This window comes from Ostrinia furnacalis, unplaced genomic scaffold (assembly GCF_004193835.3).
Source record: "Ostrinia furnacalis isolate ACB-3 unplaced genomic scaffold, ASM419383v2 OfSCF1919, whole genome shotgun sequence".
Taxonomy (NCBI): domain Eukaryota; kingdom Metazoa; phylum Arthropoda; class Insecta; order Lepidoptera; family Crambidae; genus Ostrinia; species Ostrinia furnacalis.
The window spans coordinates 60558-77650 of record NW_021132158.1 but is presented as its reverse complement, the minus strand read 5'-3'; the positions used below and the strand labels follow the sequence as shown (position 1 = coordinate 77650).

General features: G+C 35.4%; 1 protein-coding gene across 1 annotated transcript in view; it reads left to right on the top strand.

Annotated features, from left to right (window-relative positions):
* The window catches only part of LOC114354134 (uncharacterized), a 70315-nt gene that overhangs the window by 34408 nt on the left and 18814 nt on the right, over positions 1-17093 (top strand). Inside the window, exons 2-4 of the mRNA XM_028306390.1 lie at positions 4121-4466; positions 5688-6172; positions 7721-7822. Coding sequence (XP_028162191.1) covers positions 4250-4466; positions 5688-6172; positions 7721-7822 — 804 coding nt within the window. The 5' untranslated portion in view covers positions 4121-4249. The remainder of the gene's footprint in view (positions 1-4120; positions 4467-5687; positions 6173-7720; positions 7823-17093) is intronic.

Sequence of the window (17093 nt, the reverse complement as noted above, 5' to 3'; positions counted from 1 at the left end):
ATGCGTTCGGACGCGATATCGTAATCGCGCGTTTTGGGACTCTATCGATGCAGCACCACGATTTTGCAACTTCATGTATTCGGATGCGATCGGAATCGCACGTTTTAGCAAACTTCTTCCATGCTGGATCGGCAACAATCGGCTGGCGGACGTAGTTATAGTATAGTAGTAGACGTAGATGCCAAATCAATGCAAACGGATTGTTCACACGCTCATGCTCACGACGTTCAGACGCTGTGTCGAACTTCCAAAAAGGGACACAATCGTTGCAATCGAACGCAGAGAGTCGCCAAAACGTGATTAGCATCGATTCGTAAAATCGCCGATCGTCGATGTTAAAATAAAAGTAGCATGTGTCCTAACCTGTGTTCAGGCCCAACATCCCGTTGTATAACGCGATTACACGTAGCCGTTGTTCCAAACTCGCTCTACAATGGGATCCTTTAATCATTTAATTAGTATGGATCGGAATCAGGTAACCTGGATTTCATAGAACTTCTGCAGTTATAGTGAAGGTAGGAAGAGAAGTAAATACAGTGGGCGAACGCACAGTTGAATAGAGCTCTGTGATTGGTTCGTGTGTCACCCTGTGCGTTCACGCGTACTGTGTGACCTCATAATAATGTTTGTGAATGCGGGCGTTAATCAAGTAGGTACATGAAGTGAGTAAAGTTTCTGTTTCTTTCTATATTGTAGCTTTATGTTTCCAATTAATAAAGGATGGAGTAAAATAAAGGGTCTAAAGCTTGGTAAAATTCATCTTTATTCTTGAAAGCTTAAAGTTCAAAACGCAGAAACGCGAAATCGAACAAAGGTATCGGATTGACCTTTTTTGGGGCGGATTGTAATATTTTGATTGTGAAATGTCAAAAATAAGCTCTTAAATGCTTTATGGATTCGCTGAAAATTGAATTGCGATTTAAACTTGACAGGCGACTGCCTTTTGTTCTTGTTTAGAAGTTAAAAAAAACACAAGTGGTGGCAAGTATGAATTCCATTGGAAGAAATATTGGTGTTATTATCCCATCCTATCCTACAAGGTCGTCGCACATTAATCAGCCCGGAAAGGGATCGTAACCGTATCAACTCAAGGCAGTCAGTATTCTTTGTATGAAACTCCATACTGCAACGCACACTTATCCGCACCGTAACGTAAACGCCTCGCGACTCGAGTTCGACAGGTGATGACAGCTAGCGAAAGGTGATACGATTTTGATCCCTTTCCAAGTTGATAAGTCTCTATGAACTTAATCCTCCTTTTAAGAGGATAAATGAATGGATGGATGTTTGTTACCCTTTCAGGATTAAACCACTGAATCGATTAAGGTCAGGGATAGGGAAAAACGTAGGTATTCCAGTTTTCATTCCGGTTTTTTAGAGGGGAACTCGCGTGCGATAAGACTTTCTGTGATAACCCAAAATTCATCGGTGCATCACACTATACACCCTCCCTTCCCTTTTTCTTTATAGTACAAACTTAAATAACTTACTGCAATGACGTATTTATTTATTTAAATTAATTCTATGTAGCTACATTCATAATTTATTTATGTTTGAAGTAACTTAACCTACATAAAAAACCTTTCAAAATTCTGACTAAATACCCTCGTAAATTCAATATAATCGTCCAAAATAAACCCCAATCACTTATTCCCAAACTTCCATTATAACAGATTAACTTATATCACCAAACCAAAACACCCCACCTATACACATCTCCGACCGATGTTGACAAATTACTTCAGCATTCACGTGGGAGTTCAAACAAAACCGCAAATTAATCTACTTTCCTGCAGAGCAGCAGTTCTCAAACCCTGTGACGATAACCCCCTAAAGTTTATAATATTTAAGTTTTAAAGTTTACATGTATTTAGTAAAACTGTCATCCGCTTTGCAATGGAGGGAAGTTGAACCTTAACTTCGAATACCTGCTTTGTTCTTCTGATTAATTTCGTTGCGGGTCCTAACACAGTTTTTCTTTTCCCCGGGACAAATTTGATCTTCACTGGTTGGGTGTTTATTGGCGGTCAAGCTGTGGATCCTGGCTACACAGGAGTTGCAGCGGTAGGAACGAGAGGTAGGATAGTCCCGTAATATTAAAGTTGGTAATTTCGCACCCTTTGTTGGCTAATAAAATAAAAGCTACAGTTCACTTTCATACGAGTAATATTGTATCATCATCATTTCAGCCGTAGGACGTCCACTGTTGAACATTGACTCCATTCCAGAACCTTGCTGTCCCTGTACCTAGTTGGTAGTTCTGCATTATGCGCCCTGCTCAATGCAGTGTTATTCGTTTATTTAACTTTAAACTTAGTTTTACCATATTTTTTACACTGTCATTTTTCTAATACAATTTATAAATTATAAAAAAAGACATTTATTAAAGGCAGTATCATTAGTTTTAGTCAGTTTTAGTACTTACAAGACAAAAGTAGTAAAAGAGAAGAAAGAAGAGTAATACATTTTCAATTAATGATAATTTTTATGTATGTGGTAATTAACTACTCTATGTAATGTACGGTAGTACTGATATGGTAGACATCTTGTGTCTTGGTCATGTCTAGTACTTAAGACAGCCACATGTGGTTTTAACTTACCGTCGACCTATCGGCGAGTATTGATAGGCCATTTTCCCGGGCTTAAAAGGGGGTTCGTGTCCTTAATTTGAGAAACGATGCCCTAAAGTTTACAAAACACATGTCCCAAAGGTTCGGCTTATGATCTAATCAAATTCAGGATTAGGGACTCCGAAGGGCAGCGGTCCATTCCGGTGGCAGTTTTAATATGGCCGCTTATGAATAGACCTTTTAATAATGAATGAATTTAATATTCTGAAGAATATTCATTGTAAAAGCATTTTATGTTAGACGTTAGAAGATTAAATAAAATATGAATTGTCACTTTAAATCAAAACTCTTTGTAAGAGTGCCTATCATTTTTTTTATTTACCATGTGGCTTCTAATAAATATTATCTATTCCGATCCAAAACCAACATCTAATACCAATGGTATTTGTTTTTATCCTTTTTTATTTTCTATTCCGATCGGATACCACTCTTAGACATTTTACACTGCGCTTCTAGTCCCAAACTAAGCAAAGCTTGTACTATGGGTACTAGACAACGGATATAAACATACTTAAATACTTTTTTTTTGTAAATACATACTTATTATACATAGAAAACATCTTGACTACAAACATCAACGGATTTTCATTAAATTAATAGGTATTATTGACCTACAAATTTACATGAAAGATATTGTGAGAAGTATAACATACTATTATTAACTACTAGCGGCCGCCCACGACTTCGTACGCGTGGATCCCGTTTTACCTCCTTCATCTATCTTACGCGGTTTTGATTTTTTCATACAAATGTTTTTTCCCGCTAACTCCCGTTCCCGTGGGAATTTTGCAATATCCTGTTGTAACTAAGCTTTGAGTTTACTAAGGTACCTGCATGCCAAATTTCAAGCGTCTAACTTAAGCGGTTTAGATTTTTCATACAAATGTTTTTTTCCGCTAACTCCCGTTCCCGTGGGAATTTTGCAATATCCTGTTGTAACTAAGCTTTGAGTTTACTCAGGTACCTGCATGCCAAATTTCAAGCGTCTAACTTAAGCAGTTTAGATTTTTCATACAAAAGGATTTTCCCGCTAATTCCCGTGCCCGTGGGAATTCCTAAGTATCCTATAACCTGCCCAGGAGTACGAAGAATAATTGTACCAAGTTTCGTCAAAATCCGTCTAGTAGTTTTTGTTTCTATAAGGAACATACAGACAGACAGACAGACAGACAGACAGACAGACAGACAAAAATTTTACTGATTGCATTTTTGGCATCAGTATCGATCACTAATCACCCCCTGATAGTTATTTTGAAAATATATTTCATGTACAGAATTGACCTCTCTACAGATTTATTATAAGTATAGATTTAAAAACACCAACCGGCCCTTGTGGAAATCATTGGGGGAGGCCTATGTTCAGCAAACGGCTTCACGTTTCTTCTGCTGTGTTGCAGCCATGGTCACAAGCAGACTGGCGGCTTTTAATCAGTAAAATGACCATAAATGTTTCTTAAATTATTTTTTCAACCATTTTTCTTTCTTTCCAGAATGCCTTCTCACCGAGCCGCCTTCGACACACCCTCCCCGAGAAGATAGCAGTGTTAACCCACAATGACTATAAATTTAAGTGAAAATGATCTCTTGCACCAGATGTGACGTTTGACAGTGCCAAAACAATGTTTTGCTGTAAAGAACTGAAACTACTCTACGCCACTGTTGTCCTGTTGCTTGAAGCCGAGTTATTAGTGAACACGGGTGCTATGGAGTCGAAGAGGTCTTCCATATTAGTGGCGCAAAACGCGGACGATCTTAGGTCGTTAGACCTATGTACTTCTAGGAATCAACAAAGACTGGGCAGTGTGTTTGGTAACTTCACACGGCATCACAAAAAAGGTAATAATCATTTCAATTTAGTTTTATGCGTTAAAAATATCGTAGATACAAAAGCATGACAAGATAAGCACCGTGGCAACTTAAGTAGTCGTAATAGGTGATGGTGACAAAGAAAATAAATCTGATGTCCTGTTGACTGTATAGTTTGTTGATAACGACTTTAATAACTTCGGTATAAAGATTTTAAGGGACTTAAGAAGAATATATTTGATACATTTTCAACATCATCATAATTTCAGCCATAAGACGTCCACTACTGAACATATTTTATGCATCCTCCAATGATTTCCATAATAATGGCGGCCTGCATCCAGCACTTTCCTGCTATCTTTATGTGGTCGTCGATAAATCTTAAACAAGAGCAAATAGGGTATTTTTTTAACAGAGAATCAAACCTTTCTCAAGTTAAATATTCCTTATAATTTTGATTAGGTACGTAACTCAAAGGTGTGAGTATGTTAATATCCATTATTTATGGTCCCCATAGTAAAAAAATTTTTAGTTTTGTACTAGATGTCGCAGTGTAAAATGTCCAAAGCTATTTATTTATGGGTAAAACCGCGATAAGAACTTGTTAATATACTTATTTCTCTTTTACTACATCTTCGCTCCTTGAGAGATTCACAAAAAGTACTCAATCTGACCTGAAGTGAATTTATTTTTAGACGACATAATAAGATTGCCTTTCAATATGCCATACTCGTACAAATTCTAAAGAATTATTAATCTAAAAATATTTTGCTTTTTCATTAAAAACATCGTTTTTGTTAACGTATTTCTTTGATGAGATTTTTAGACCCTTCGTTATTTTTATGCTACATTGTATGTATGCCTACTTATTTGTATGAAATCATAAAAAACAATATTTTAAACATTTCAATGAAATTCTCTATAATTCCATAAAAGCAATTTTTATGTGATATCTTAAAAAAATTCCACTAAAATACACATTGGTTAATTGCCTATCCGAATATTTTATAATTTCACAGAAAACATGTTCAATGACAGCCCTCAAATGAACATTCTAGTTAATAGAATTTTATAAAGAATCACTTAGAATATAATACGTGGAAAAATTGTAAAGAATTTCATCAAATTTAATGCTTTTTCAGAAGTAATTTAAGTGTCTCATTTAGTTTCAGACTCTAATTTGGCGCGCAATTATATTTCTAGAAAATTCCACTGCATACCACAAATATTATAATGATAATTCTTTTCCAGGTCACAGAAGAAGAACAACAACGTCAACAATACAAACAACAGTTCTTCTCACGACAGACAATGATGAAGAAACAACTGAAGCTTATCAATCAACAACAGATTATATTTTGAGTACAGCCACATATCCTAAACTACCCAAACCCTTACGCCTCTCAGCATCAATACTAGATAAAGAATTTAATGAAGATGTACATAATTTAGATAAACTCATTGATGAAGTTCATGAACATAGAGAGAAACACCATGGGAAGCATAGGATAACAGATATAGAAATTGTTAAAGAATTAGAAGAGGCTTCATTGAAGAAGTCTTTGAATAAAGTTAAGAAAATGTACAGAGATTCCACGGCGTCTGCCGTGAATAAGTTAAGTGGTAAGGGTGGCAAGAGTGGTATATTTTTGACTGAGAATTGTACAACAGTTATAGCTCAAATAGGCACAACGGCTATACTGCATTGTGAAGTTAGTGATATCACCGAAAATACGGTAAGAATTTTCATTTCTATACTAATATTGTAATGCTGAAGATTTTGTTTGTTTGTTTGCGTGAGCGCACTAATCATCTCAGAAATTACTGATCCAATTATAATAGGCTAATATTTTCCGACAATCTTTCTGTTTAATATTCAATTTACTTTAGCGTAAGAATCTTACTCAAGTTTTATAATTCTACGCCCAAAAGATATTGAAAGAAAAAAGTGTTTAGTGACATTACGAATTCACTACATTAAAAGATTAAAATACAAGACTCAACAAGGCTTTAGGGTAGAAAAGTTCTTGAACATTCTCAATCTAGTTTCATACGATAATTGCAAAAATTTTCGCCATAAAATCGGGACCCCACCCGCCTGGAGTCCGAAACTTTGTCATTTATTATTACCAAATGTTGTAGCTGAGAGACATTCGCGAAATAAATTGAGCCTGCTTTAAATTTTTTATTAGCAACACTGAACTGAATATTTTATGTGGCTCTTAAAATTTCAACAGACACTGTGTCAAACGGTCTCTTTGAAAACATTATTCAGACACTAAATAGTTTAAGTTGAGACCATTTTACAGCTATATTTTTCGAGATAAATGAACAATCCATTTCAGAATAAAATTAACATCTCGGAAAATAGTCGTCTTAAATTACACAGAAGTTCTTAAGCTGTGCTTAAAATTACACATTTATTTTGCTTGTTGTCCTAACTACTGTCTTGAGTTTTAGTTGTTTGATAATTGCTAGATTATGTTCATTTAAATCCAAAACAAACGGCAGATAAAGCGGTCGTTATTGTTGATTTTACGTTCGTCGAATTTGAGCTCTATTTGAAAACTATTGGAACGATTTTTATGAGTAATTGTGTTTCAATTAGTAGAACTATTCAGCTATAATTTAGGCCTCAATGACTAATTATGGGATTTTAGCCCGTGCCATTGATATAATTTACTCGAACACACGATTAGTGCTAATAGTGTAATTACGATAGCATTTGTTATTTCAAGCTATTAATATTGGCACTGACAAATGAAAGATTAGAGCAAATCCAATAGATATTGGCTATGCAAACAATTAAGGCTGATATTGCAACTAATTTGTCTTACCCCTAGTAAGGTTAATAATGTACCTTTTGGAAAGTGAAATAAAAGATCCTCACTGAGATATTAAGGCTGGGTTGCACCATCTTATTTCAACTTTGATAAACGTCAAAAATTTTCAAGTTATTTATAATTTTCAAACGTCAAAAATCTGTCAAACTCCATACAAAAAACACCGGTTATCGGTTATAGTTACGGTCAAAGTCAGGTGGTGCAATTCAGCCTTTTGAGACCACTGAAACCAAAAAATTAAGTTCATGTAGGCTATGTGAAATAAAAAATTAACCCCGTCAAACTGGATATAATTTAATATTGTGCAATGTACACGAAACCTTTAAAAATTTCGTGCAGTCTTTTATGAACTAAGTATTTGTGTTAATTTTACCCGCAACGCCAAAAGAAGGGGTTATATTTTTTATAATTTGGAATTTATTTTTGATATTTTGCCACCAGGTGACGTGGATAAGGAAAAAAGACTACTCGTTGCTGTCAGTGGGACTCGTCACTTACAGCGCGGACAGCAGGTTTTTTTCAGCGCACGGCAGACACGTCAAGGTAATAATTTTACAGCATATTTTCAGCTCAACAAAACAAAGTTCTAAACTCGCTTTAAGGTTATAGCACACTTATCAACCCGGATAGGGATCAACGCCGCGCTGTAAACCGCGAGGCGAGGCGTTTATGTTACGGTGCAGTACTAAATCTGTCGCCATAATAACAATGTTAACAGCATTTTTGTGTTCCGGCAGTTAGAGGTAAGATAGCCAGTTCCTCCGTGGTTGAGAATTCCGGGTGAAGCTCGCTTCCTCCTTCGGCTTGATCATCACTTACCTACCATCAAGTGTGATACAGGCCAAGAGCTTGCTCGTTGTGGATAAAAATAAATAGTGTGCGGTGCAGTACGGTCATACAAAGAATGCTGACCGCCTCGAGTTGAAACGGTTACGATCCGTTTCCAGGTTGATACGAGTAAGTGTGCTTTGTCCTTACATCTCAGTTAGAGAAAACTACAGACACTTTACTGGCTGATAGTTTGGTCGACTTTTAATTTGTATCCTTATCCTCGAACTCTTCCTATGTTCTTCGGATTAATTTCGTTGCGGGTCCAATGACAGTTTAACTTCCCCCGGAAAAAACTTGACCTTCACTGGTTGGGTTTTTATTGGCGGTCAAGCTTTAGATCCTGGCTACACAGGAGTTGCAGCGGTAGGAACGAGAGGTGGGAATAGTCCCGATCTAATTTGTATGAGCAATCGGTCGATACCAAATCAACCAAACATAAATATTAACAGCCCGACTAAACTATCGGCCGACCAATTTCTGTAGTCTGCAGAGAGACTTTAGCTTCAGTTAATATCCCATAATTAAAAAACTAAAAGTCGTTTATTTTCTGTAAATAGGCTTTTATAAAGCGCCTTTACTTGGTCTAAATACTGAAGTACCAATTAAAAGCTTCAAAATAAATTTCTATAATACAGACCTAGCTACAGATTTTAGTCTTTATTGTGGTTGAATAGAAGCCACATTTATTTGACTAATCTATTTTGAAGATACACTTGATGGTTTTATAATAACCCTAGTTATAGACCTTCTAATGATTTTCGTAAGTGCTACTACTATTATTTATTCTGTGGTGATGGTTGGGTTTAAATACGAAGAAATTTGGTATTGATCACTACTACAGTACTGTATTTGTGATTGAAGAGTAAAGAAATATAAAAACATTGAGACAGCTAGCTCATTGCTTGAGATGATTTTCTTTACAGTGCGGCCTACTTATTTAGCTTATAATATTTCGTTGGACTATTTTTATGAAGTCTTCATTAGAAAAATAGATCCATCAAGGAATATCACAAGTGTGATTTACTTGTTACGAGTATGTGAGTACACGTATAACTAACCCTCCAATAACAGATTAGTTATAATTTGATGATTTTGGGTAAAAAAATAGACCCTGAAGCTACGAAAACTTGCCTTACTTTTTACTTTGTTGGATTATTTACATCGATCTAATCTAACTTGTGACATTCCTTCAAGGACACCATTTAACCAAGCCTTCAATTTATTGATTGATTCTAAGTTAAACGCTTGTTCGTGACATCATAATTTGTCTATTACTTCGTATTATCACTATCACTACATATTATAAAACAAAATCGCTTTCCGCTGTCTCTCCCTATGTATGCTTAGATCTTTAGAACTACACAACGGATTTTGATGCGTTTTTTTAAATAGATAGAGTGACTCAAGAGGAAGGTTTATAAGTATAAAACATGCATATTAAGAGAAAATCCGGGAAATTCCATTGCAACCGTGCGAAGCCGGGGCGGGCCGCTAGTCCTACTAATATTCTAAATGCGAAAGTTTGGATGTCTGGATGTCTGAATGTTTGTTACTCTTTCACGCAAAAAGTACTAAACCGATTTTGTTGAAACTTTACAGTATTATTCTTTGTAACCCAGATTAACATAAATAGGCTATAATTTATGCCGATCTGTGACACTAAATTTCTCGCGGGTGAAGCGCGGGCAAAAGCTAGTACATTATAAAGTCTCTATTTTTCAAAAAAAGTTAAAATAAATATTGTTTCTTTATTTTTTGAGAACAATAGTTAACATATTCTTAGAATTCAATCTTGATAACTACTTCAACAAATTACTCGTATTCGGCGAACTAAGATACAGGTGTACTTCATAAGAGGCTCTATTGATTTAAACTTTGAAGTGGGTGTTGCCAGCTCTCGAACTTACTGCAACTAACAACGGCGATTAAACCACACTAACTTTAGTAAAGAGGTGTTAAAAACATTCTTAGATAATCTTTAGACAAAAGGTAAATTGAAGGAACGTAATTTACAAAATACTTTTAACGAAAGACCCATTTAGTGAAATCTTTATAAAGAAACTAAACTGTATATAAAATAAAAGATTTGTAATTTTCTTTAGAGGTAAACTAGCTTCTATAAATACAATCTATAGGTACTAATATTATAAATGCGAAAGTAACTCTGTCTGTATGTCTGTCTTGCTTTCACACCTAAACCACTGAACCAATTTTGATGAAATTTGGAATAGAGATAGTTTGAGTCCCGGGAAAGGACAAAGTTTTTATCCCGGTTTTGAAACAGGGACGCGCGCGATTAAGTGTTTCTGTGACAGACAAAATTTCACGCGGGCGAAGCCGCGGGCGGAAAGCTAGATATAAAATAATTAGGTACGCAAAAGCGATTTATTTTGGTACAAACTCAAAACAAGGTATCAAAACAACAAAAAGGTAGCACATCAGGCTATTTACATTTATTGCAAAATCGCTCCTAATACCTCGCCATAGGATGCTACCTGCTAACATTTCCCGTGTTTACAATAAAATTCGAGTAATTATTGAAACAAGCTCGATAATTTGTGTTATTACGAACAAATTATTGTCAGAACTCATGTTTCATGATTACTTTTTTTGTTGTTTGTTTTCCTGTAAACAATTACTAAATAATCATTTCTGGTTGTCGAGTGAAATTATACAGGCATAGTTTATAAAAATTGGACGAGAATAAATTGCTTATTTTTACCAAAAATCAACTACAAAACACCAAACCCGTCGACTTACCCGTGGCTTATTCCCGTATTCACAAATATTACTAAGAGGTCTTTCAGTGCGCGTGGTGCACAGGGTGACAAATGAACCAATCGCAGAGCTCTGTTCAACGCTGTGTGTTCGATTTCCTGCTTCAGTGAAACAAGCATCGTTTGTGAATACGGGCGATGATTGGCAGACTGTGTTATTTCAAGAGAATCATGTCGACGACTTGAACTTTCTATAACTATAGACAACATCTAATACTCATAAAACATGCATTAACATTGTAACATCTGAATCTTATGAAATAGTAGTTGTTAAGAGCGATTTTTTTACGTTTTAGCAAATTGACTTCCACTGCTGGACAAAGGCCTCCCCCAAGGTTTCCATAGTGAACGGTCCTGCGCCTGCATCCAGGTTCTTCTCGCGACCTTTACCAGATCGTCGGTCCATCTATTAGTAGGCTTGCCCACGCCACGTATTCCAGCCCGTGGTCGCCACTCGAGAACTTTTCTGCCCTGCCTGATTTTGTTACAAAATTCGAATGTTCTGTCACTGTATAAGTATAAGTAGATATATTCTAGTTTCTAAAATTCTTATTTCCACCCCTTGTTCGGTACATCCCTCCTACATTCCTCCCTTTTCTTAGATAACGACTCTAAAACTTCCGACTTGAATTGACCTGGTTCAGCCACAGCGAGAAACGCCCGAGGCTTGAGGAATATTCCAGCGACATGTACTGTACCTTCACTGTGTAAAATACATAGGCTGTTAAAGGACAGGACAGTAGGTAGATCTATTCTCATAAATAAAACACTGGATACTTACTTGACTTTAACATTGTTAGGTATTGCCTCATTTTTAAATACAATTCATCGCTTAGCACAAAAGCGAGGAGTCGTCCACGCGCGTTCCTCTAATCTGACGTTTCTAGTGTGACATTGACATTACGTCAATGTCACTATGACAGCAGCATATTTTACTCAATAATACCCCTCTCTTTTTACGTCGGGTGTTAAACTATTTAAACTAGTAGAGATGAGGAGTCTACCAATCAATCTACAAAACAGTTTTCTACGTTATTACATCGAAATAAATATGTTGTTTATCTAAAATATAATGGTAATAAGACTTATCAGAACAATATCTTCTTATAAATGACAAAATTACATTATATCTTTTGACATGATTACCATGCTATTAAGATCAAAATACAGGGTGTTCTAAAAGGGACTTTGCTAACGTACACATCTAACACTACAAGTAACAACTGAACTGCAAGCATTTCAGAACTGAAGCTCGTATTTTTAACGTTAGTTCGTTACGTTACTCCATTCGTGATAACGAGTCTTTGCACTCTGAATACAACTGGTGCAGCAACATTGTGACAAGGGCCCGGGGCTTCTGCATTGTAAAGCTTGCTGTGCCACTAAATAATTGAATGCAGATTTAGGTTGGAACTGCTGAAATAAAGGGACGTGGATGCAGTAGTTTGGACTCTAGTTTGTCGAAGATTTAGAACGGTTGAAAGAGAGTTTTTGTTTTTGCATAGCAGTAGAAGCGTGCTGGGCCCATAACCTATAAGTAAAACGAGTCAGTTGCTGAATTACGACTGTCTTTTATTTTCCAATTTGAATGTGACACAATCATACATGACATTTATTTTAGGTTCACATAGCTATCAATAGATGTCTCTATATACTATTTTGATATACTTTCCAACATTCACATCAACGGTTAAGGTTAGTATAGACTAGATCATTTACTTAAATAGAACAACGAGCCGCTTTATGATAATATGTTTAATGAATGTTATATGAAACAAACTGAGGTGGAATTGTGTAAAGCAATCCTTATCATTTAACAGTTCATAACGTACGACTATTCTGTCAAAGGCTTTGTTTATCTGATTTTACACAATTCCACCTCTGAGCTTTCCAAACCTGTATTTCATCATTCGTAAGAACGCTACATTACATAAAAATGCTCTAGTGTAAATCCACCTTTAAATCATAATTAAAATTACTCAACCTTGTTCGAATGGAAACTTATTAGAGTTTATTTAACAGTAACTATTTAATGGTCTTGCCACCTGAAAAGCTAAAAATGATGTCTTATAAAAATAACGAACTGAAGGTTCAAAATGTAAGTCCTGAGATAACAAGACCTAAATTTTTCATTTAATCAGTGAACGTAACCTGAAAACGGTCTACATTTAATCATAATTTCAATTACATTCCAGATTTCAATTACCGTAATGTAAATAATCCGTAATTCTAGAGTTCATTAGGCCTAGGTTGCGCGCCATGATAAACTTTTATCGAGAATTTTATAGTGTGATAAGCCTATACATTTATCGTCTAAAATTAGGTTACGTTATAATTGTTTTTCTTTAATTATAGCTTCTCAACTTATATATTTAGGTACTCATATAGTAATAATATGTGGTTAACTATGTTGATTTCACAATTATCTAAGTAAGAATTGTATATAGCTAATAAGCATCCATTGCGTAAACTATTTGTTGACCCCAATAAAGTGAAAAAAAATCATCGATAAGATCTTATCTAGCCCGACTGAAATACATTAATTAAAACCATTTTGATACGACTTGCGTTAATAAGTAAACATGGAAGCTTAAAACAATATGTCTGCCAATCATCACCCTGTATTATTATATTTAAACGACCTAAATTCCATCGCGCAACTGGGTTGGCGAACGCGCAAAATGAACAACTAATTTGGAGTAAATCTCTAGTGTTATGAACATTGCATTTCCAGCTGTCGCTTTGCAGCTGTCTAGCTGAATCGTAATATACCAAGGAATTTATGTAATTAGCGCGTAATAACGAAGCGTGTTTTGATGTTATACAGGGTGTTACAAGAGGTTGAAAACTATATTATATTATATATTATATAGATATAATTTAATTGGAACACCTTGACAATAACAATTAAATAAAATCCATAACATTATCAGTTTTTAGCAAACTGGCACTGTTTATTAAGTTTATGTGGTAAATGACTATTTTTGTAGAAAATACAAAAAAAAATGTAAAAAAAAAATTTGTGGGTCAATAATTTTAAAATATTGCTGAGTAAGTTGTAAATGATCCCTTCTATCCGCTGTTCACCTATGTCCAACCCCCTACCAAACACCCTGTATATATATATAAAAAATAGTGAGATTGTGTGTGTAAACAAACAACATCATCCATTAAAGGCTCCAGACATCAGTATGGAGCAGAATCAGCGCAATAAAAAATAGCGCAATATTTTGTTGCAATTTCTTACAAAACTTGCGCACAAAAAGCAAATCTAGTATGAAAATCATCAAACTTCTAATGCTCGTAACTCAGTTCAGACTGAGTTTAGAGGTATGAACCACATGTCCCACAAAATGGGCCTAACAACAGAAGCTCTCGAGCATGTGGAATACATGTGGCATGTGGGGTCCATGAAACACTTAATACTTTAAGGATTGGTCTGCTTGGGTCAGCATATCCGGCATCAGAAGACTATATTAGGTGGCTTTCACTCAGACGCTTAATTCACCTAACTAATGGATAGGATTTTTTTGGATGATAGGGAATAAAAAAGGGAGAATAAAGATCCTAATGGGTCGCTGTGTACTACGCTTAGGTGTGGCCCTACATAAGATAACCCAGACAGCTTTTTATCAGCATTGGCTACTGGCAGTATATCAAGAGGTTCGCGTATAGGATCAGTTGCAAGCAACCGACTCAGTCTTCCCTTTACCCGACTGGTTGGGGGTGGACCAGAGTCGATAGCAACATGGAGCCTACATGGACCAATTACCCGTAGCTGCCGAAGCTTGCCTGGAAAAGGTGAGATGTTAGTGCAAGAAGTAGTGCAGAAGCTGGTGCTGTCTGAAAAAACAACTATAATGGTCACAGCCGTAGCCTTTGTTCATAAATTAGTCTCCCGTAGGTACTATGATAATATCAATCCTCACTTTCCTCACACTTACCTTTCCGTTAAATCACTGGTACAATAGTATGTAGAAATAAAAATGTTAATTAAAATAATAATAATAATCATTACACGTTTAGACAAATTCAAGTTCTTTATTTAATGCTTTCTTCATATTTTATGATATTTTAAATAATAAAATGTATTTAAACTATTTTAAACCTTATGTCTAACACATAGAGTTCAAAATTAATTGTAGAAAAAATACAAATCATGGTAGCATGATGTGCCAGGAACTCTAAATAAATTCTAAAATAATAATCTTTACTTGCTTATGAACCAAATAGTATGAATTCATGGATAAAATAAATATTTTTTTCCGACGCGCATTAAAATTCGCCCGCTGTGTCCTGAAGAAAATTTTTTTTTCACCTACTTTTTTCGAAAAAAGTACCATACAATAGTATATATTTATAATCCTGATAAATGTAGCTTTCAGGACATATTTTTTTTATTAGAATATCTCCAGTGGTTTAAAAGTAAACGACGTTTATTTAAAAAAATACTTTTTGGTTTTTGTGAATTTTACTCAATATTTCTATTTTTTTGTATGAAAAGGCAAAAAGTTTGTTCTAGAAATGAATTTGCCATCCTTTAACTATCCGAAAATGACACCATAATTGCCCTAATACCCATAGTTTTGAAGATATGGGCCTTAAAGTGAAGCGCGGCAGAAGGAAACTTGCCCCCCCTCCCCCTGCTACCACAGGGGGGGCTCCCGATGTCTACCGACGGAAATCTACTCAGGAGCATCCAAAGAACAACTGGTGCAAAAATGAGCCTTCTATACAAAAGTGGAGGGGTTCTTGCACTAAATTCCCTACTAATAGTAAGTTTGGTTTATTACTGGCCGCGCGAAAAAAAAAAGACGCCACTTTCCATACTAAATCTGGCATTGCCATTTCATCGCTGCTAGTCCCAGGTTCTTGGCTTAGGATCTTGTTTAGGTGAGCTAGATTGTGTTACATAATCCGCCTTCTACATTGTAACACTATATTGTAGTGCCTTCAAGATGGCTTCTATAATATTCATGTCGATCGGTCTTCTAGGAATATTGTTGTTCTTGTTTTCTATAATATGTAATTTAACTGAAATATTTTACGTAAAAATGCATTAATGTTACTGATAAAACAGGAATCAAATAAGTTGTTCTTTTGACTCATAAATCTACATCTTGGACATTGATGTGTAGAAAGTAATTTATTTGTGAGTGTGAGAAGAAAGCATGTTCTCAAAACTACAAATAAATATTTTTGAATTTGACTATGAAAATATCAAACAAAATCAAAGTGTAACCGACGACTCAGTATTGTCAACTGAAAGTCCATTCTACAAAATTATCCGCCCTTTAATAAAACTGGTCAACAAGAAGTTTGATAGGATTCTCGCCCAAGAATGCCAATTATAGCAAAATCTCATTCTATTCGGTTATTGTTTTGTTTAATTTAGTGATTACAACCGAGTTTGTGGTTAACTGAATTGAAATTTCAAATTGTTTGGTCAAGCTGTACAATGCTGCCACAGTGTAAATAAATGCAGTAAGATCGTACATCACTGTCACTTTTTAGACAATAAGGCCGAATTGCACCACCTAATTTTGACCGTAACTATAACGATGACTGGCTTTCATTGTATGGAGTTTGACAGATTTTTGACGTTTGTCAAAGTTAAAGTAAGATGGTGCAACCCAGCCTAAGAAATGATAAAACCAAACACTGCCCATGGAAAAATTATTTGTTTCGAGGAAGCAAAAAGGTAAAATAACATTATGGAATAAAAATCTATGGCTAATCCTACCTTTCCCACGACTGCAACTCCTGTACAGCCAGGATCTACACAGTTAGGTCTCCAAAGAAACTGATTTTCTGAAACAGACAAAATTTCTCACGCTTGTCCCTGTTTTAAAAAACCGGGATAACTATCCTATGTCCCTTTCAACAAAATCGGTTCTATAATTTAGGCGTGACAGCGTAACAGACAGACAAAGTTACTTTCGCATTTTATTGGTAGGGAGTAAGGTTACATTTTTTGTTGTTCCATAGTAAGTCTACGGCACTTACTTATTTATACTGTGTATCATTTTCGTATAAATTAAGTGTTATTGCCATTTGGGCTGGTAGGTATTTAATGAATTTTTTGCCGAGCCTTGGAGTTTCAAAGTGAAAACTTATTTTCAAAATGGCCAATAAACGAAATTCACGAAAGTAAAAGACAATAGCAATAGGTAATAAGCAAGAAAATAAAATGGCTGATAGAATTT